The 24,197-nt window shown below is 37.2% G+C and overlaps 1 protein-coding gene across 1 annotated transcript in view; it reads right to left on the bottom strand.

Annotated features, from left to right (window-relative positions):
- Positions 1-24,197, bottom strand: part of LOC109053459 (A disintegrin and metalloproteinase with thrombospondin motifs 2-like) — an 80,299-nt gene that overhangs the window by 12,916 nt on the left and 43,186 nt on the right. The window contains exons 2-7 of the mRNA XM_042755375.1: positions 21,189-21,388; positions 10,455-10,538; positions 3,257-3,413; positions 2,886-2,991; positions 1,776-1,919; positions 1,563-1,695 (exon numbers count right to left, since the gene is read on the bottom strand). Of these exons, the coding sequence (XP_042611309.1) occupies positions 1,563-1,695; positions 1,776-1,919; positions 2,886-2,991; positions 3,257-3,413; positions 10,455-10,538; positions 21,189-21,388 (824 nt within the window). The remainder of the gene's footprint in view (positions 1-1,562; positions 1,696-1,775; positions 1,920-2,885; positions 2,992-3,256; positions 3,414-10,454; positions 10,539-21,188; positions 21,389-24,197) is intronic.

Here is a 24,197-nt window from a genome sequence, read left to right as displayed (position 1 = left end):
AAAAAATGTGTTACCTAAACTGTAAAGTTGTCTACTGTATAGTAAATCGTTCACTTAGTGGTGGGACTTCTGTTCTGGGTGGATGAACCCCCTGTTATGCTTTATCCTAATGCAATTCCCATGTGTGGAAATTGCTCATTGTTTGAGTATTCATGTGCATATTATTGTACATACAGTATATAACATCAATTTGTGCATTTTTGTTCACAAATTTTTTATATTTATCTTTAGAAACTGAAGTACAAGCCAAATATGATTTTAATTATATATATATATTTTAACTCAAGCATCCCTTTTGATGTTTGTGAATGTCAATTAATTCAGAAACAACCATGGGTTTAGTATCCTGCTGCGTATGTGTCTGCAAAATGACAATGAGTTCAACACCAACCAATAACATTTAATGATTAACAATAAGACCATTTGAATTGAACCAAGTTCAAATGAAAGAGGCCACATTGTGACTGAGGAGAACACCTTACCTGGGCTCCTGATTGCCCCACCTTTTGCAGCTAAGGGAATGGTTTAACAAGACAGTGAAGTACAGTCCAAGCAGTGCTGTTCAACTGGAATCTCATTTTGTGAGCAGAAATGATTCTTGAAATCATTTTTATCCAGTTTATCAAGTGATATCAAACTCATGCCATCTGGTTTTGATTTTCTGATCAGTTTTATTCCCAACAGTGAACTGCAAACAGTGTAATTACAGCCCTGCATTTTCTCTCCTATAGACGAGTAACATCAATTTGAAATTTGGTGCTCATCAAATAAAACCAGCTAATGTGCTATGGAGTAGTTTTAAAACCTGGTTCTTCTCTTATTCACTAAAAGAATTGTTCACTCAAAAATAAAAATAGTTTCATCATTCACTCTCTCTCATGTTTACCCGTATGATTTTTTTTTTTTTTTTTTTTTTTTTTTTTTGGAACATGCACAAGACTTTAAACTTGCAGAATTATTGCAAAAATAATAAATAAGCAATAAATTAATAAAAAAGATCACAAAAGAAGTACTTGTTAATGAATCAGTGCTGCTCTGCTGAACTTGCCAAAAAGAGCTACAGCAGTGAACGGTGACTTAAATTTCAGTCTCTATAACTTGCATTATTTCAGAAGACTTGGAATAAAGTGCATGAAAAAAAGCTTGAAAAAAAGCTTTAAATCTCCTACTTTTGTGCTCCACAGAAGAAAGAAAGTCATACAGGTTTGAAACAACATGAGAATGAGTAAAATAGTGAGAGACTGAACATTTTTGGTGCACTATTCTGTTCCATTAAGCCTTTTCCCTTTGGCATGTACAGATATCAAAACTCAATCACTTAACATAAAAAATACTGTGTTCCATTCATAATGCATTATTGGCATGTATAACACACATCATACTGGGTCACGGTGCTCTTCGGTGAACCCAGTGACCACAAATGGTGATTGTTATGGCAAGCTGATGGTTGTCAAGGAAGAATGCTTGTAGAATTATACATGCTCGTAGTGATTTTACAATCGCATTATAATAATGCATTACTTGAATGAAAAAGCCTGTGCATCAGTAAATTCAAGACTCACCGCTGTGCACATCATGTATCCGGCCCCAAAGTCAAAGCGACACTGTTCGTGCATGGAGTAATCCATCCCGGGCAGGTGCGGAAGCTCCTCCCATTTGGGCTCGATCGGGTCATCACGGAGACAATCATACGAACTTTAGAGACAGAATGAGATGGTATATAATCCACATATGTACTAGTCAAAATTGTCTGTGTATGTCTGTCTAGCACTCACTGCAGGTAGCGGCCCAGTTCCTGTTGACTGCAGCGGGACCAGTGGAAGCGGTGGAAAGCAGCCTGCACCAGTGGGGCCATGATGCTCCCCATCTGTACCTCATCTCCACAACGATTCCCCTGCCCATCATGCTCCATCCCCAACCTATAACACATATGCATATATATACAAACATTTTACATTTCTGATGACAACTTGCTCCTTATTTTGGCATTTTTAGGCATTTTAATTAAGACATTGGTCCGAAAAGATTCCATATTTATGGAATTATGTTAATTTGAGACTTTTGAATGAATTGGTTGTGTGAATGAATCAATGGTTCAATCATATTTGCAGTCACTTGTTTTGTTCCGAAATTAATTTTTATTTTGAACAAATCTATTGAGAAAATGACTCAATGATTCACTCATAGTGGCTGCATCCAAAATCGCATAATCTCTTAAGTAATAAGTAATAATATGAATGAAGTAATTACTTTTCGACTGTTAAAAAAATATGTACTATAGCATGAAAGTATGTAGTATGAATATAATTTACATGCAACATTTGTAATTGCTATGTGCCCTACCAGTGTCAGATGCATTGCTTCTCTGCCATTCACAAAACCTCTCCCATGGTCTCATGCGATAATAAAGCGTCCATTAGATGCACACTTCAGAATCTCATTGGAAGTAGTACGTCATCTGTTTTATTTATTTATTTATTTATTTATTTTTTGCCCTACTATATTATCAATACTGTGAATATGAACATACTACTCTTTTCACACACTGCTTTTTACCTACTATATAGTAGGGAAGTATGCAAATTCAGATCCAGCCAGTCACTTCTTTACTGAATGAATCCATGTTGAATAAATCAGTTGTGAGCAATTCAGTGATTCACTGATTTACTCATCACAAGACAATCACTTTTTGCCACCTACTGACATTTCAATGTAACTTGCAGAAAGAGAACACTGTAAAATTCCCACCACTAATACACTAATTAGCGCCACAAACAGTGGAAACCAGCTGTTCAATTGATGCTCAACCAATCAGGACCAGAACTAACTGCTGTACAAATGAAAATATATGAGGTATCTTCTCACATACTTTAGCAGATACTCACACGTGTCCGGTTTCATGTGCCACGACAAAAGCAGACGAGAAACCGTCCTCATGGTTGAGAGTGCAGCTCCGTACGGGATGACACATGCCTGTGACAGGAGCGTAACCTAGCAACACATAAGAACACCTGATTGAGTTTGTCCTCCTCACATCTTCATCACATATACACGTTATTTTTAACACTTATTTTCCACTGGTCTGAGGCCTGAAGTCAAGGTCATTTCAAGTTCATTGTGGCATGTCCGTACAGATACCCATTTTTCAAACTGAGCACGTGTTCGTGTTTAAAAGATCAACTAATCTTGTTAGCAACATGTTTAAATCTCTGAAGGTTTATGATGCTGTGTTAGTGTGCTTGTGTGTTGATTTTACCCTGCATCCCTGTGGGTCCAAACTCTTGACGAGTGAGAAAGATGGCGTGATCATGGTAATCTTTATCGTTAGTGTCCTTCCTCTGCTGTTCGAAAGCCCAGCGACACACATTCTCCAGACTCTGAGAAGGATTGCCCAGCTCAATGAGGCTCATAGACTGAAAGCATACATGAAAGGACATTACACTCTACATCTACATTTTGATTTCACTATTGGCATCTGATAAAGGTATGAATAAATTCCAAATATCTAAATTAAGTTATGAGGTAAATACAAACTACTAAAGGAATAGTTCACCATTTAACATTTTATCAATTTTTGATAGAATCTATTATAAATTTTGTTCTGTTGCTACCATAAATATATTATATGACTTCAGAAGACCTGGAATAAAACACATGGATGGTATGGATGATTTTTATGATGCTTTGGGATCTTTTTTGGAGCTTGAAATAATGTAAAAAAGCAACTAGCATTTTAAAGCTTTTTATTTGTGTTACGCTAAAAAAAAAAAAAAAAAAAGCCATAAGGGTTTGAAATGATATGAGGGTGAGTAACATTTAAAAAAAACTCTATGAGTAATGATGATTGTTACTGCCAGACCAACGTTAAGTATGTATGCAACCTTTCAAAAGTTTGGGGTCAGCAAGACTTCGCCAGAGCAAGTCTTTCTAAAAGCAATCTCTCTGTTTCTGAGGCTGCAATACAATAAAATAAAGTAAAAACAATAATATTGTGAAATATTATTACAATTTATAATAACTATTTTAAATAATTAATTAATATATTTTAATTCATATTTAATAATTAATATATTTTAAAATTTAATTTAAAAAAAAATAATTAATGCGTGATGTAAAAGCTAATTTTTCAGCAAACTAATCAATATTATTTCTTCTCATTAATGTAGAAAACAGCTGTGCTCTGTGTAAACCGTGATCATTTTCTTTTTTACAATTTAATGCAAGCAAAGCTGGTAAATTTAGTATGAAGTGCTTCTCACACACTTGCCCCTAAGACATCCATTATAAGTACATTACTGAACACTGAACAGTTGCTGTTGGTTTTAATCTGAAGGATGAGTTGAAACTGCGGTCAAATCACAGATGCTGAACCTAGACAGTTCCTTTAATCAGAGGACAGACACCTAAACAATTACATCCCCACAAACTTCAAAAGCTTAGCACTATTGTTAATCAATCATATAGTATCATCTAGTATCATTAACTTCCTTTGATGTTGAAAGTACTGAACAATCCAATCAAAACAATTTGTATAGTGAAACTGGACACGTTGACATTAAATATTTATATAATAACAAAAGAAAAAAGTTTACGTCGTAAACCACGGCTGCCGTTATGCTGTTATTATTGCTACATTTCACACTCATGTGAACACAGACATAAACATTACGCTGGTTTTTTTCTGCAGTCAGTGCAGGGTGATAAATGTGTGCAAAGAAACATCCAGACAGGAATGCGCAGCTGAGTTTTGATGACGTGTCCACGAGAGCCATGGAAGTAGGAGATCCTTTCCAGATGCGTGTCCTGAAACTGCCTCTCTCTTTCCCTGTGCTTCACTTTGTGCACTTTACTTTGCATCAAGGTCATGAACTCGAAGAACTATGCTGCAATGTCTTCACCAACCAGTAGAGGGAGGCTTCACCATTCCAATGCATTGCTGTGCACCATGGGAAGAAATGGGTGGTGGGAATAACTCAACTCAGCATCACTCTCAGCAAAAGTGCATCCAGCGCTTTATTCTCTCATTACACTTCATTTATTTGTAACTGATGATTTTTACGCCATAGGTTTGTGCGCAGATAGCAGACTCTAATGTAAACTAGTTACTAAACACACAATTTATTGTCACTTATCTTCATTCCATCACTTAGATGTTTGTTGATAATGTCATGAAGGGTGCTTCTAAGAATTCTGTACACAAGAGACTTCCTATTGTTCTTGTTAACGGAATACATGACAGACGGGCAAGCGTGCTCATTAAAAGAATGTCTCGGCATCTTTATCTCCTCTGTGATCCACCGAACACACACTAAGACACACACTCGCGCACTGTGTGGATTGATGTTGGGTGTGTCATGTCAGTGTCTTTTTATCTTTTTGGCGCTAGGTGAGGAAAAGAGTGGAACAGATGTGCGGAAGACACTGTGATGTTGGAACCAGGTTGGAGGTGTGCAGGGTCACTCGGTTGATCAGTGTGTGCCGCTGCCGCCAGCAACGGTTGCCACAGTAATTGGGAATGATGGACAACCTGCTGGCAAGACGGGTGAGACTACATGCTGATTGGGGCTGAGGCGGCAGGGGAGAGGAGTGGGTGTGGAACAACCAGGCATTTGTGTAAGAGAGGGAAAAAGAGGGAGGGAGAGGTGGAGAAAAAAGATACATGTGGAGAAAGATATATATCTGTAGCAGTGCTATTGAAATAGGTGGGTGATCTAGAGTGAATCGAGGATGCGAGTGAGTGAGAATAAGAAAAAAAAAACCCACAGGGTTTCCACACTGAAAGTGTTGTGAGGTTGAGTTATGGTAGCCATGAATCGAGTTCTATGTATGTGTTATCTTTTTAAATTAAATAATATTTATTACAAAGAAATATGCATATTCAGTCAGTCAGACATTGAATTGTTCTTTTATTTACTGGAGTCAGGAATAAATCGGGAGAAAAACTGCCTAGGATTAACATGTGCTCATTATTTTGTTTTTAAAACAGATTTTAATATAAAAGAAACATATATAACTTGTATATGTGTGTGTGTGTGTGTGTGTGTGTGTGTGTGTGTGTGTGTGTGTGTGTGTGTGTGTATATATATATTAGATATATATATATATATATATATATATATATGACAAAAGCACGTAAGTAACAGAATTGCTAATACAATTTATAAAAAGTTGAACATTATTAATATAATAAAAACTAATATAAAATATCACTGATGGAAACACTGCTATAGAGACCTGTGTTCAAACCCTGCAGCAATAAAAATAGATTTTTACTTGGTATCAGGGCTGCATTTAATTGCTTTTATTTTGTGTCTACAGTATGTTGTCTTCACCACACTCTACCACTGGGGCGTGGCCAGCCTGCCTGATGATTTTGAAACATTTTTTCTATTTAAAATCACTTCATCGTTACTTTTTATCTAAATATGGTTTCGACAGCCAGCCCACAGGTCAACTGACCCAATGGAATGTCACGGTGATCCCTAAGGCCACTGTATCCCTGAATGGAGTTTAACAACATTTTAAGCCACAGTGAGAGGCAGACAAAGCATGAACAGCAACAGACGGAAGGAAAAAGACAGAATGGAAAGGAAACCAGAAGATGTACGAACACAGGGACAGAGATGAAGAGAGAACTGACAGATAAACAGAGAGAGAGACCTGTGTACCAACTGCCTGATGAGTTTATGTGGGACAGTTTGCATTTTAAGAACTTAATCCTAGAAAGACAAGGCCAGCGGGACAATCACCACAAATCAGTGCAGGAAACACCATCTGCCTGACCCGCCGTGGAACTCTGTCTCTCCATCTCACCTGAAACCGCACATAATCACCATGTAGCCCCACACACTATCTGTCATGGAGTAAAAAAATCACCATTTATCATAATGGCTGGGGGTGGTAAAGTGTCTCAGTAAGAAGAGCAAAATTTGAGGGCATCATAGCGTTATGAGCTATTCCTCCCACTGAGTGAACTGACATTTGTTGTAATAGTAAGCTCCATTGCAGAGATAGAGAGGTGATGGTTTGTCAAGTTTAAGTGGTTTAAAATATCTTTTATATGGGTTATGCATCCAGATAGCACTCATGGAGAAAAGATCCTTTCTTCCTGAACCTGATGCTGATTGAATAAATTGAGTGGGTGTTAACTTCACTATTGATTAAGAGCTATTTTTCCAGACATCATATTTTTCAGATGATCCCAGAGGAAAATTGCTCTTTCAAAGCTCAAGTTTAGTTTGTCTCTGGATTGTTTCATGTATGTAATTTCTGAGCCACTAGTGGTACCAAACAGAATGTCACTAAAAAACGACAGCTTTTCCAAACACTCTGCCCATCTATCAATAGTCCAAAATAAAACTAACAAAAAAAAACAACAAAACCCTGGGTTGATTCATTGTTGCTGTGTCAGGTATCTCAAACAAACTATTTTGAAAGGTTCAGGAATTTAACCTATGAAAGGCTTAATTCAATTTGTATCATCTCTGAGCAATGCAGTGACAGTGTTTTTGAACCAGTGTTAATTTTGACAGGCATTTTTGATTTAAGGGCCTTTCGCACCACTTTAGTACCAGAACTAAATGTACATTACTAAAGTACTGGAACATTTTTTTTTTAGATACAGTAGGTTTACTTAACGTGTACATTTATTTAACATCTTTTGTTGGTTAACATTAATGACACGGATAGGTACTTAAAAGGAATACTGTCCTTTCAAGATGGCATGCATGTTACACTGACACATGTTTAGTTTTCACCCACCTGTTCACGTTCACTTAATCAACTGCATGAGATATTCTACACGAAAGACATTTGGACTGCTGTGTGTGTATTTGAGCTCTGAGAACTGATCGTGCGCTGTATATGAGAACTGAAATGTGTAGCGTGCACACGAGAGAGAGCACTTCTATCAGCGCGATTCTATCCGCTGGTAGTCTTCGCTAACTTTAAGTTAATCGACAATGAATTGTGACTCCCGGGATAAACAGGACGTCTGTTCACCTTATCCCTACCCCTTCGGGTGCTGCGGCCATTGTTTCAGGTCGCTAGTTCACATTTTGGTAGTCTATCCATCCACTGCGGCTGCCATATGTGAACGCCCCTTATCCGATTGCAATCCTATAACAGGGACGCACATTTTGAAGGACAAGACAGTAGACTATAGGATGCATTTTGAATGTCCGGTAGTCCTCAAATAACATTATAGTCCCGTCTCATCCTGTTAACGAAGACGCGGCATAAATTTTGTCATAGTTTTTATCATCATATATTAGGTTTAGCACGTCAACGTCTCGTCTTAGTCACAGAAAAAATGTTTGTTAACAAATATATTTCATCCTCGTCTTCATTGACGAAATTAACACTGTTTTGAACCAATCAGCTGAATAAATGATTCAATGACTCATGTGATTCATGTGAATGATTTAATAATTTGGTCATAAAGAGAGCATTTTGAACTGATTAAGTAAATAATTAAATGACTCGACAGTCACTTCTTGAATGAATTGCTGTAATGAACTAATTGCCTGAATGAATCGTTCAATGACTCACTCATAAATTATTTATTGAATCACTCACTCACTGATTCAGTGATTCACATGAAAGATTCACTCATAAAAAGAATAATTTGTTTTGTTCATGAATGAATGAATCAGTAGGCTATTTTTAACAAATTAGTAAAAGATTCAATGACTATTCACAACTGACTATTCATGAATGAATCAGTGTTTTTGAACAAATTAGTCACTCATAAAGACCACTTGCAACCACCTACTGGCATAAATGTAACCCACAAAATGTTTAAGTGAAAATTCTTTACCACTAATGCATGTAATGTACACTACTGCTATTAATTTATCCTCATTTCTGTCCAGGTGAGATGTTGAAGAGATGTGGGATTTTCTTAGTGAGTAACTGTGCCAGATAAAAGCCGAACCAAGAACTGTGGTCACTATCAGGTCAACCACATCAGAGTCTGGTTACCTGATCTGAGATCAGCCTCTCCCTGATCTCCAGTTACAGGAAGAGCAGCATTTTATAGAGCTGTGTTTATGAATGAGGCAGGGTCATCATTGATTGTTTATCTTGCATTCTTGATTCTTCTTCCCAGAATCCTTTGCTTGGTCCCATAGGGGAAGTGCTGGTGTGTGCGAGTTTATGTGTTGGGGAGGGGGTATTGGGAAGGCAGTTGCATAACATCAGCACTCTGTGTGCTTTGGTGTTGAACTGTGAAGGCGTGCGACTTTGAAAAGACTCCCATGGGAACTCAATGCTTTTAGTTCCCGTTTGCTCAGTCCGATGGAATAACAGGCCCTAGGCCATGGTGAGCACCCAGCAGAAGGGGTGGGAAAAAGATGCGCACGTAACCTAAGCTAACGGTGTGTTTACGTGTTTATGTAGGTGTGAGATAGAATGGAAAAGAGAGAAACAGAGTGTGTATTTTATACATGTTTGCCGCAGATGCAATCTCATGCAAATTGTCATAATACAAAAAAAAAAAAAAAAAATTGAACAGAAATGTATAATTTTGGCACTACTATGGGGGCAGTCATGGCCTAATGGTTAGAGCATTGGACTTGAAACCTGAAGGTTGTGGGTTCGAGTCTCAGGTCCAACAGGGAATGTCGGTGGGGGGAGTGAATGACCAGCACTCTCTTCCACCCTCAATACCACGAGGTGAGACCCTTGAGAATGGCACCTCTGGGCGCTGCACCACAGCAACATGGCTGCCCACTGCTCTGGGTGTGTGTTCACTACTGTGTGTGTGCATTTGGATGGGTTAAATGCAGAGTTCTGAGTATGGGTTGCCACACTACACTTTCACTTACTAGCAGCATCAAATAAGTTTTCTAACCACTCCATCTTCCATTGAACAAAAAAAAACAGATAGCCCTGTCCTAAACTTAAACCACTGGTTGAGCCACAACCTAATGTGTGGGACTTACAAAACCACAGTGTTACAATTTTTTGGAAGTTAGCCTACAAATCGTTTACTAATATTTTGAAGTACTTAACAAAAGAACACACTTCACATTTGGGATGACTCAAAATTACCATAAACCATTACAAACTATACATATACTGTATATAATTAGATATATTACTAGATTATAGTCAACATGAAAGGCTGTTTGCAAAATCGCTGACTTAAACGGACTTATTTCTGAGCAATATAAGATATTTCACAAAAAAACAAAAAAAAAAAAAAAACAATGAAGGACAGGACTTCAAAAAAATTAAGAGGGATTTATGATGTCAGTCGAAAAAGGAAAGTTGCTTCATAGGCAGAGCAAATTTTTTAAAGATGCACTGATGAATTATACACATAATGATCATACAGAATAAGATCAGAAATGTGTAATAAAATAGTAAATATGGCTCATTTTAATTTCATTCTGATTATAACTTGTCATCTGATATTTGATGCATGATGTCAATAGATTAATAATTCTTACTTTTTTGGCATCGACCAAAACGATCCGAACTAGCACCACATTTATTAGTGCCCCGAGAGAATGGTCATGATAAATCTCGTTCACCTGTGAAGAGAAAAAAGCAGTGTTAGATCCAACATTAAGAGCTTCATATTGAGACAGGCTGATATTGTAAGAGCAAAAGGCCTCATTTTAAAATACTTTCCATTAACGGAAATTATGTTTGCTTTCTTGAAACTCATGTAACAGAGGTCAAACTAAAGTGCTCTGAGTGAGAATTATGACTAAGTGATATCCAAGACTTCACACTGGGGACATCTTCTACAGATTCAATGTTCCAGTCTGCCTTTTAGATACTGTATGTTTCAGCATGATGTTAGAAAAAAAAAAAAAAACTGTTGTGCAAAATGACTAGCAACTTTAAATGATAACTAATAAAGTAATTATAAATACTAACCCTAACGCAAATCCTTTTCTATTTGTATGTTCAAAAGTTTGGGGTCAGTAAGAATTTCTTATTCATTTCTTAAAAAAAAAAAAAAAACTTCTGTTTAGCAAGGAGGCATAAAAAAATAAACAAATATGACTGTGAAGACATTCATAATGTTCAAATAATTTTTTCTGCTTATTTTTCTGCTTCTTATTAAATATCTTTCCATTTACTTCACCTTACAATGTTTATCTTATTATTATTATTTATTCTTGTACAAAATTACAAATTCCTTGTACATGTACAGCCACAGTACTTGGCAATGAAGAAGATTCTGATTCGGTTTCTATTTCAGATTCTGATTCTATTTCTGATTCTGAAATGCTGCTTTTGAACTTTGTATTAATCAAAGAATCCTGGGGAAAAAATCTGTAAAGAAATAAGCATCACAACTGTTTTCAACACTATTTATTGTTTATAATGTTTCCTGAGATGCAAATCAGCATATTAGAACAATTTCTGAAGGATCATGTGACACTGAAGACTGGCATGTTGACGGCTGAAAACACACAATATTATAAACATTTCAATATTATAAACTATAAACATTTCAATATTATAAACATTTCACAAATGTACTGTTTTTCCTGTATTTTTGATCAAATGAGTGCAGCCTTGGTGAGCATAAGAGACTTCTTTCTAAAACATTACAGACTTCTTCAGAATGGTGTTGTACATGTAAATATATATACTTAGACTTTTTATGAAGCTGTTTTGCTTGTGCTTTTATTTGCTAAAGTTGCTGTATAAGTTTCAGCTTTTAACATATCTCAGCTAGTCTCCCAGTTCAAACAGAGACACAAGTTAAACTCCAGCTAGACCATCTTAAGCATTTAAGACCAGCAAACCATCAAAGGCTAGGTTATTTTCAGTAGGGTTTTACCAAATTTTTGGGGCCATCCTGTCCCCACAGAGACAGCAAAGCGTAACACACCCACAAAGCAACAAACAGACAACCAGCAAAGCTGCACTCAATTATGTTTAAGAGAGCCTTTTTCATTTCCCATGATTCTGCAGCTTGACTTCCCACCCCGTGCCTCAGCCATCTTTACTTATTCAGTTTGCTGAAGGATGGGCCTAATGCACTGTGGGAAACGTTGTTCCCAGACAGAGAGGGAGACAGAGGCAGACAAATTGGTACAGAAGTTCAGACATGGTGTCCTCTGCCGCTCTGGAAACCTGCTAATGAGACACTGAGATGTATACACAGCCAACAATAATGAGATTTCTGATGGACAGACTGCGGGAGGGGGAGCAAGAATAAGAGGCGAAGACAGACATGAAGTAAGGGGCTTAAAAGGGGGCAGCAAGGAAGAAGGAAAATGGTTGAAAAATATTACACAACACGCTTTCTGAAAATGATGTGTCCTGCACCGATTCTTTTTTATATGTACGATCTACTTGTTGCCGAGCAACCGGCAAACTTCAGAGTGGGGTGGGACCCTGTTTCTATCTCTCTTTCTGTGTGTGTGTGTATTCCTGACATTCCCTTTCTGCTTGCTGTCATTCCTTTTGACTGTCGGAATATGTTTTGGTTGCACTGTCTATTTGTCAATGTTTCATTATGTTTCTGCAGACTTTGTTTTTACAGTTCACAACTTTACTGAATTCATCATCCCTTCCCTTTCAGTTTTACATCAGTATATGTGTCTGCAGCTGCCAAAAGCTTATCCTTCAAAGTAGTGTATAGGCCTTTTCCGTAGCATTCGCCAAGATTTCTCGAGAAATTCTAAAGAGCGCAGCTCTTCGGCTTGGTTGCCTTAGTAACCGCGTTAATACAGATGACTGGTAAAGAAATAGATGACTTCCAGGTGACCATGACTCCAGTGTTCCGAATGTTAATGATCGTTAAACTGAGGCATGACTTTCATACGAAACACACACTGTGCAACACCTCAGGACTCTGCATTAGGAGAAGCAGTGCATGATGGGATATGACTACTGCTTTGATTTCAGGCTTCACTTCAAAGAAGAAGAAAAAAAAAACACACTGGTAGTAAAAGTTTATTTCTCTCATATTATTACTCTGGGCCTGGACAGGATTATAGTATGTATTGTACTGTAAAAGGGTATAAATAGGTATAAATTCTGTTATTTAAATTTATGAATTTTGGTAACACATTATTTTAAGGACCAATTCTCACTATTAACTAGTTGATTAACGTTAAGTTAAAGCCTAGTTAATAAATTACTTTCTCATAAAAGATGTATTAAGAGAATATTCACAAATGTTTAGAAAATTTTAACACGCCACTAAAATGCTGTTGTATACCACCCACACACACTATACACATGCACATTTTATTGGAAAGCTTAACACAAGCAACATTGGGTGGATATTCTAGTATTAATTGGAGTCACAAATCTTCAGCAACACCAATAGGGTTCTTCCTCAACCTCCTACAGAATAAAAACCCTATAGCTTCCTCCCACCCCTCTAGCTCTATGTTAATGACTGTGAGAGTATAGGTCTCATTAGTACTGCCCTGGTTGCTGGCCTTGTTCAGGAGCACTGGGTTTCATCAGCCTACAGGTAACTAATGGAAACCTAGAGGTCAGCAAGTCAGAAAATCATTAATATCCCATTAATAATGCAGCAGGGGCCAGCATTGTGGCTTCACTGCTTTAGAGGAAAGAGGGGAGAGTCAAGGAAATAGCAGAGGGTGCAGATAGGAAGATAGGGTTAGAAGAGAGAAAGGGGGAACAGAAAAAAAGCCCATGTGTGCATGTGTGGCCATTGACCGAGTGAGGAGAAAAAAAAAGGTTGATATTGAAAAATATTAACAAAATGATCACAAATGTGCACATGAAATGAAAACATTCCCAAATCAAATGTGTGAAAGAACCTTTAAAATAAACCATTTAAAAGAGGCTAATTTATCTTATCAGCCCTGTTTATCATCTGACCCTGCCAAACTGTAAAAAGAACTTTGATAGAAGGGATTGAGGTGCCAAAGTGTTTCCTTAATCACAGACATTTGGGGGATTTAACATTTACCTGTAAAAGACCCCCTGTGGTGAAAATCAAGTTTTGTAATGTTGTCTGTCTGGTGTTTACTATACATGTCTGTCTGCTGTTTTTAATATGCTTCAAGACAAACCATGTGCATATTCATCAGCCAATGCCATTGATGAGCATTTTCTCCTTAAAACTGCTATGTACCAAAGGCTGTCTCAAAAATGTGGTTTGAAACTGCTTGTTTCTGCTGCAAACATGTAACCAGTCCTATCAACTTGCATTGCGGGGCTTTTCATATTATTATCTATGCTCGTCATAGCTTTCTATTTACAATGTGTTTTTGCAGTGCTGAGCAATGTAGCCAATCACAGACATATCTGTTGATTTCATGAACACAATAGCCAATCAGAGATGTTTAAGTTAGACAGAATCCACTCACTGCTCAAAACACCAAAGCTGAGTTCTACGTGAATCCTCTCATTATAACAGATGCATATTGATGCAATGTAAATAAGAGATTCATTGTGCAGTATAGAAGTTCATTGATTTTAACGTAATTGCAATGAACTATAATGATTGACAGCTTTTAATAGTAATCGTAATTATAAGAAGAGCGCTCTTTATGCACTTTCTAGGCTATAATCCATTCAGAACTTGAATTCACTCACGGCTTCACTCTTCGGTAACAATTTTTCCAACATTGCCACTTGCCATTGTGTAGTGTTAACTACTTTAGTTAACTGAGTGAATGCAGAGCAGGCGGGGACTAGTTAGATCTGTGTATACTAAATGAGGTAAGCTGCAATAATTAAATGCTTCAAAATGAACTATATAAAAGACCTCTTTCAAGTCTGCACGCATTTGTTATACTCATACAACACTAATTTACTTCTTTACTTGTTAACTAAGAAGTAAACTCTTTCTTTCAACTATTTTTTTTAAGAAGTCGACATAGAAAGAGGGATTAAAGTAATTAAAATATGAATAATGAAAACAACAATAATAGTAGTGTGCCAGACCAAACTAATTTTGACAAAACATCCCCGAACAAGCATTTAGTTCCCTATACAATGCTGATTTTTACCTTGCATCCCATATACATATTATGCTGAATCATCATCATCCTGTTTAAGTCGGGGAGTGGAAAGTGAACGAGTACAGAAATCCCATCAGGCTCTTGGCTGGTGATCTTCCCAATCTCCGTTTCATTCTTCTGTAATGTACAGGAAAGCTAAGAGATATGAAGATACGCACTGGTGGACAGTATTTGCTCAGACTCATTACTGAATCTCTGCCATTTTCACTTGACATTTTGGACCATTATTACCTGTCTGACATTTGAGGGCCAGATCAACATGTCTATGAAGAGCTGATCACATAATGGTCCACCCGCCTGCACGTCTTGTTTACTCCTGAGGAGCGACTAATATAGAGGGAAGCAATTCATATTGTCGACTTTCAATTCACACAATTAATGCTGAACACAAAGGTCTCAGCTCCATTACACTGGCTGCCCTGGTCGCTTGTGCAAATACGTGAAATGAGTCTGAGTACAAGCATTAAGAGCCGTGGGCACCTTCGAGGGGCTGTGGTGGATCTGATGTACATGTAGCTTATGTTCCTGAGCTAAAGGCAATCTTAGTTCAGCATGTTGTGAGACTTTCCAAGTTTGAAATTAGAAAGGAGTTTCAACAACAACAAACTCTCCCAACAAAGAGCTTCTGCATTAAATAGGGGTCCATTATCTTGACTGCAACACTAAATCTGAAAGAGCCAGTCTTAAAGGGGTGGAATAAAGGTGAAGGACGGCTGATTGGTGGATTGGAAGGGTGGGCGTGAGTCAAGAGGCCTCCTGATCTTTTGATCCCTGTCTGATGCATCGATTCCTCATCATTTCCCATGGACCTATGAAGTAAAGCCAATCGATTTTAGTGCATTTTAAAGAATTGTTTCACTCGGTTTTATAAATTGAGGGCAGAGTGAGTCACTGGACCAGTTCTCCAGAACAAACAAATATCTCATTCACAAATACAACAACTCCCACACAGAGATTAACGTATCGAATAGCCCAGAATCAGATAAGAACAAAAATGCCACATAATGTGAAAACAAATGAATAGCTATCCATTTAAAATGCCTCAGTATACAAGTATCACTGAATGTGTAGCATTTTAGAAAGTGTTTTGTGTGTGTGTGTGTGTGTGTGTGTGTGTGTGTGTGTGTGTGTGTGTGTGTGTGTGTGTGTGTGTGTGTGTGTGTGTGTGTGTGTGTTTGCCAACAGTCTATGCTCTTCTGTATCATCTGCACCACAAGGATTTAGCTTTGATTTGAAAGAAAACAGTGCATCCTTGTGGCGCGGATGATACAGAACAGCATACGCAGCATATAGAGATTCTCCTTCACAGAGGAGACTGTTGAAAAAGGAATAGTTGAATAAGGTCATTATTTGTGTTTTCTTCGCTTATAAAAAGTGTTCCCGTCACTTCATATAACCCAGATTTCATGTCTGATGGCAGATAGAGTATTCTGACAATGACTTTCATACCTTATATATGGACCTTGACACTGTTATTTACTTGGCAGTCTATGGGACAGTCACAGGCCTCCCGGTTTTCATCCAAAATATCTTAAATTGTGTTCCGAAGACGAACAAAGCTTTTACGGGTTTGGAACGACATGGGGGTAAGTGATGAATAACAAAATTTTAATTTTGGGGTGGAGTGTCCCTTTAAGAATTGTCTCCTATTCCATTCGTAAGCTGAAATTTGAATTGAAAAGGTCTTATTTATTAAATATAATCAAACTAATAAATGTAAATATGATCTACACTAAATATGCATTCCTACTGTAGGTGGCATTTCAAACATTATCAATTATCAATATCATTTAACGTTTGTGGAACTACTACTCTGGAACTTCAATTCAAATCCAATTCACATTCAGGAATTTAAAAGGCATTCTCAATTCAGTTATGAATGGCGCTCAACCCTGCCACCCACGTACAGTCCCGTAGATGGATCCCTTTTCATGCAGACAGACAGACGGCTCCCACTCTCTCCTCCTGCTGGATCATTGAGAAAGACCAGCCATTGACCAGGAGAACATGAATGAGAGACTGCAGAGGATTTTTTCACTCTCAGCAAACACAGCAACAGAGCAGTGACATTTACGCACACACACGCTCAACACACACAAAACTAATGCAAAGTAACAACAAACTCAGACACCACGCATAACACATCATCACACACAGCCCTTATGTGCAACAAACACTTAAAGAGGAGAATTCAGGGAAAATAGTTGGAGGAAAAAAAAAAAGGGCAAAATCCTGCTTTATGTCTCTCTCTTTTCTCTCCTTGACTCCCGGAGAGAGTGAGGGAGACATGCCTTCCAAAAGTGAGCAAAGTAAACTTTCAAGAAGAAAGCGTTAAGACCTCAACGCGTGGGAGAGAAAAGAGACGCAATGTTATTTATATATTTCTGTTTATCTGTTTTCCTGTCATTTATTCAGAATGCAGCTTTGAAACACCCCCTAGGATGAGAACGAGAGGAGAGGAAAAGGAGATGGCAGTGGCACAGCTGCAGAAATTGTTCGGGGACTTGTGATAACTGAAGAAATATGCAATATAGAGACAAATGGTGAGGTTATAATACATCTTTCTCTGGCCTTTTTCATCCCATCACATTTTATCTTAGATGGAGTGATGCATGATGTAGAAAAATGACTGCAGAACTGATCTAATATGTTTCTGATTTTACCTCACATCATTGACTATTACTGATGACATAATACCTGGCCAGCTTGTGATTTTTATGTCTGCTGGCTAACTGCTCTCTCTCTCTCCCTCTCTCTCTCCCTCTCCCTCTCTCTCTCTCTCTCTCTCTCTCTCTCTCTCTCTCTCTCTCTCTCTCTCTCTCTCTCTCTCTCTCTCTCTCTCTCTCTCTGTCACTGCGTAGGTTTAATTTGTGGAGATTAAAGGACACATAGCATGGGACAGATGAGAGCTGTTTTGTCCTGAAGCATATTTTTCACCCAGCTTACCATCACCCTGGACCACATGAAGCAAAACCACTGATTTACTGCAACCAGCTTTACCTGAGCTTGACATCCTACACACACACACACATACACATACACACACAGACACACACACACACACACACACACACACACACACAAGCACTCACACACAATCTGAAAATTACAGACAAATTGCACAAAATGAAATCAGCATAAACTCAACCAGACAGCTCCTCTAGAGACTGTATGATTTTAATATTTTCTATATTTTCAAACATCAATAAACTACTCCTAAATAGTCTGAAGTGGAATTTATAAACACTTAAAGCTAGGGTTAGTAATCAGCTGAATTGTGATTAACAAGTTTTGATCCTTTTTTAAGAAAAGAAAAATAAATTATTCATCTGGAAACTATGTCCATATAAATGACACTTGACAGCGGTGTATTTATACAACAGTGCTTTTTGCTCGTCTCACACACTCACAGACACACACACACACACACACACACACACACACACACACACACACACACACACACACACACACACACACACAAATGCTTTAGTTCTCAAACTTCATCCAAATGCACAAAAATGTATATCTGAAGCACATTTAAAAAATAATAATTATAAAAATAATAATAATAAACCACATTTTACGATACTTCGAACTTATTCTAATTGGACTAATTAAAAAAACATAGTTGGTCAAAAACATCAAAACAAATATTTTATGTTGGACTGTCAAAGCCAATAATCAAAACGTTTAAGAAAAAAAAGTTTAAGAAAAAAAAGTTTAATAAATCAAATATCTATCAAAACATAAACCAAGTAAGTTTGGCATCAGGACAAAAAAAAATTGCCACTAGATGGTGGGCCAGAACATAGTCAAAGGATAATTTAAGAAATTAATTGATGAAATATGATACTAGAATTGCCTGTGACAGACTGTTACAGTGTCTTTTGTAACTGGTAGTGAGCTGTTACTCTGTGTTAAATCCTGTAGTGTAGTAGGACAGTCATTAACAAAAAGCCACATTTGTGTGGCGGTGTCCAGGTTTTAATAAAGCAGAGTAATGACATGTAACCTGGCAAGTATCTTCATTCACCAACTTGCAACACCGCCTTGCAAAACACACATATGTGGGAGATATGGTGATAAAAATAACTAAAAAAATTAATGATGACTTGAATAAGCCCATTACAGTTTTTCTCAGTCGCTTTGGTACATTTCTCGAACCATCCTTGACATTTGCAAAACAGTAAGTGCATTTCTCAAAACAACTCGTACAAATAGCAAAACACCATGGATTACCTGAAAAAGCCAGTCTCTTGCTCAAAATCCTTAGTTCATCTCTCAAAAATAAATATCTGTGTCAATAAACATGTTAGTGCCATCAGAATGACAAGTCCTTGAGTCATTGTGTACGGATAAGACAGTCAAATTGCTTAGTCATGTTGCCAATATAACAGTGTACTCTGGAGGGATGTTCTGATGTAAACTATGGCAACATTTTGGATGACAGTTACTGTATTGAACAGTATGCCATATGCTTATGCATGCCATATATCCATTTCAAAAGTACAAGTTTGCACATTACTGTATGTCGGATATTGATTGAAAGAGACTGGATAGAATTCCTAGTTACACTTTTACTAGTGGTCTGACCAAAAATAAAATAAAATAAAAAAATAAATAAAAAAATACACTTTACAACCTTTACAATGTCATTGTGATATAGAAAAGGAAAAGGAAATATGGGCACAAAGATGAAAATAAAAAATAAGTCCACTGTCAGAATTTGTAACTCTTGTGTTGTCCTCTGTCTATACAGTATATGCTTTCCAACTGAAGATTCATGAGATGAACCTTTGAGCTATTTCAGAGAAATGGTTTATCATTGGTTGATCTACATTCTCTTCATTAATCAAGATTCACTTGCACAATTCACGCTAAATTTACAAAAAGTCTATTAATAATGTGTACAAAAAAATGTGCTTGGTAGTTTATGACAACTAGAGGAACCATTTTGCATTTAATGACTTACGATGAACTAAAGATGTTTTGAGGGGTAAGACTATTGCACAGAAAACTATATAATACATTTTGAGCAACATGACATTAGCAACTGATAATGTAGGAAACTGCAGATAAATGTGCATAATCAATTGCATGAGTGTACAAAAGCAATCACAACTTGTTCAAAAGAATTTCATTTCTGATTTGAGAAATGCACCAAAGTGACTGAGAAATTTTTTTTGAGTCATACTCTTAACGAACTGTTTTATTTCCTCTTTTCATATTGTGAATAATAAATGTGTATCATATTAATTTGCTTGTTACACAATGGAGCCTAACTTATTGTAATAATTATTTGACATAGCATATTTTACACTCAGAATTATTCCTTGGCATCCTCACAAACTAAATTGTATTTTTTTTTTATATATATATTATTGTGTGCAAAGAGATATTAACATTTAAGCTAGCTGGTGAGAGAAAATTACACTATCAAAGAGTTTAAAGAGGAACGTTGACAGCAAAAATAGGGCATACAAAGATAGACAACTACATGTTCATCCTACCTAGTTTTTTGAATGCAAAGCCGATGTGTTTTATCTGCAACGGCACCACGAAGAGTTAGACATTTTGGCCCGCGGGCCGCCTGTTGCCGACCACTGGTTTATAGGCTAGCTAAATAGCACAACAGAACAACAAACAGAATGCAAGACAGACAAATGCTAAATAGATAGATAGAAGACAGACAGACAGACATTTAGACAGATCGATAGATCGATAGACAGATAGATAGATAGATAGACAGATAGACAGATAGACAGATAGATAGATAGATAGATAGATGGATAGATGGATAGATAGATAGATAGATAGATAGAACAAAAAAAAAAAAAAAACAAAAAAACAGACAGACAGACAGATGGACAGACAGAAAGGTAGACAGATAAACAGACAGATAGATAGATAGACAGACAGACAACAGACAGACAGACAGACAGACAGACAGACAGACAGCCGTACTTAAAATGTTTTCACAACACTTCAGGATTGAATATAAATGCTATAAACATTACTACCTCTGGTGTCAACACCATGTCTCTAATGCTTCACCACCAGCCACCTTCATCTCAGTTTTTTATTACAATGCTGTCTTACGCCTGTATAACTGTGGCGCTGTTGACAGAGTAGTTTCTATCATTCTTTGATTTTTCTCAAGGGTAACCCAAACACAACAGGCAGCGTGGGTGGCTCAAGCACACTTACGATGTTCATAAGAGTGAGGAGGTACTTCTCCACATTCTGCTGCCCGTGAAACTGCACCACGGAGTCATCCACCCCCAGCAAAACCTCAATGTAGTAGGCTCGTTCGGGCAGCTGTCTGCGGGCTCGTCGGCTCTGGTTAATACTGCGTTCAACACCCTGATACAGAGTCTCAAGGTCCAACAGTCTGCCCAAATCAGCACCTATAAAGAAACACAGAAACTGGTCATTTTGTGAACTTCATGAACAGTTTCATTATTTTTTAGCGTAAACTACTAAACCATTACAGCAATTCGCAGAAATTAGTACTTTCTTTTTTTTGAGTGACATGTTGTAGACATGAAAGGAAACTATAGTGTCATAATGAGAAACCAATCAAACTACTAGCCACTGTACGTGGTGTCATGAGGTAATTTCCTCTCCAGGCGGATAGATGGAACATGGAGGAGAGAACACATTGAGGGAGATCTATCACATTGACTCTATCACCCAATCAGCTGGGGGCATCTTCTATGCTCCAATTATGTAACGTTTCCTAGGCAACCTACTCATGGGTAAACCAACGCTCGGTGCAGACTAATATTAGCTCACCAGTCATTTTTTTTTTTTTTTTTTTTATTGGATGATAATCCGAGAGTAAGAACAATATTCATCATCTAAATGCTGAGAGTCAGTAACATATTATTACAGGGCTACAGAGGCAAGACAACAAGCACAGAAAATTCCCATATAAACCAAAAAAAAAGGTGTCAAGTGTTTTTTTTTTTTTTTTTTCATTTGTGTTGGTGTTTATCATTATGAAGCATTTTGTAAGGTTGTAAACTTCCTCTCACCAGCAGGTGTTCAAAATATCAAAGCCAGTGTCAGCAGATTTCCACACAAAATTGGAAGAAAGCTTCTACAGTACAACAAAAGCAATTAACATGCTCTTGGCTCTTGTCTTTTATTATGCACAGTTTTCTGTATAGACATACAATTTATTTATTTATTTATTCCATTTTTCTGAAGCTATTTTTATGTATATATATTTTATGCCAAATTTAATCAAAACTACCTGCAATACCTGCACCAGGCTGATATTATAGCATACTCTGTTCATGGCTGAAGATGATCTGAGCGTCACCTCAGAACCTGTTAATGCCAATTCAGAAGCTAAGAAAAAATGATTAAATATTTGCAAAGATTCTTTGAACCAAATCTACTCACACTGCACACTTTAGTTAAAAAAGTAAGATTGGAAGATTTTTGGAAAAGAAAAAATACAGTTTTCCCCCTGTTCTACCCTACTGTGATGACTAACCTCCTATTATGACATCTGTCTTTTTCTGCTATTCAGTTCTGCTATCCTGTGATCTTCCAAAACTTGACCCACCACCCTGTTTCTCAAATACACCCAGCTCCGTTCTGATCTCATGAGAGAACATTCACATTCTGGCTGAGGAGTCCTCGCCCTTATCAGGACACAAAGCTACTTTGTCTTTCAACCTTTGCAAATGTCAAGAGAGCCTATGAGGGAGAGAAAGATGGAAGAAATGCAAGAAGGCGTAAGGTGCTTAGACTGGTAGGACATTTGAAAAGATTGATATCATGTACAACAGTTGTGATGTAAGTACTGAGTAGCTCATTTCACTTTGGTTTCTAACAACTCAAACTATCACATGTTCATCTCCATTAATGACAGATTTATGGGTCATCGGGCCACCAAACTACAAAAGCACTGAGACGGAACGAGAGATTGGTGCATCAAGATGTGTTCGCTGACAAATGCAGATAATATGCACACAAGCACAAACAAGGTTTGTATAGAGGTAAAAGTGTTAAAAGAACTTCAAAACTTAAACATATAAAACTTACAACATTTAAAATATTCCAAATAATACTTACAATCACATACAGTAAAATTTGTAAACTTGTAAAGTGAAAATTTTCATATTAATACTTCCATTTACAGACAACAATCCCAGACATTTATGTTAACCCTAAAAACAACACAATGAAGTGGAAAATTTTAAATATAGGTAAAACACCCACAAAACAGTCAATACAGAAAATTCCTACATATTAAAACAGTACATTGTGCCCTATTTTTACAAACATTTTTACAGTGTGGTCTTAAGTTGAAGAAAAATATAGCCAAATATAGTTAAAAATTGATAATATAGTATAATAAATCTAGTCAAAATATTAAATACAAAGAGTTAAAAACATTCAATAAAGTATAATAAATCTATTTAAAAAATATTAAATACTAAATAATAAAAGTAGTCTGATTTATCAAATTCAGAATTGTCCAGTGGTGGGCCGTCAAGGCCAGTAGGGCCTTCTCTGCTTGCCCTATAAAAAATAAAATTGTGGAAAAAATGTTTTTATTGTTATTATTATTATTATTATTATTTAGGTATCATTTTCATTTGTGTAATGTCCACAGAATGGCCTATGATTAGTTTCGTTGAGGTTGAACTGGAATATCCTACATAAAAAAAAAGTCTGCCACCAGCACATAGACTGTAATACACAGGGCCAGCACTACAGATAGTGCTTCCCTTTTGTTCAAAGACGTCAAATCTGATTTGTAATGAGCATTAGTGACAGAATCATCAGCCAATCAAATTTTGACGTTCCATGACAGCACGCCCTCTGGGTCCAGCTACGTGTCCAGTGCTTCCCCCAGCCAGGGTTGCCAGGTTTTCTTGACAAAACCCACTCAATCGTGTTTCGAGGTGTCCACTGTTAAAAACCGCGTTCAATGAGTTAAATACACGTTTTTGGCGGGGTTCTCCTGGTAAAATTCACATTCCAGGGGCTAAATATCACATCAATGAGGTCGTTTCAACCAGCAGACATGAAAAACAACCCGCGGCAACATTGTTAAAGTAGCCCCATTTGGCAACACTGCGCCCAGCGTTTAGTTGGGAATTTCCAAGCCGTTGTCGCCGGCGCCTCTACATCAGACCTTGTTGCCGATCTGCCTTTTTGGTGGGGAAGTCGTGGCCTAGTGGTTAGAGAGTTTGA

This window comes from Cyprinus carpio, unplaced genomic scaffold, assembly GCF_018340385.1.
Source record: "Cyprinus carpio isolate SPL01 unplaced genomic scaffold, ASM1834038v1 S000006694, whole genome shotgun sequence".
Classification (NCBI taxonomy): domain Eukaryota; kingdom Metazoa; phylum Chordata; class Actinopteri; order Cypriniformes; family Cyprinidae; genus Cyprinus; species Cyprinus carpio.
The sequence above is the reverse complement of the archived record's forward strand: the minus strand, read 5'-3'. Positions and strand labels throughout refer to the sequence as shown.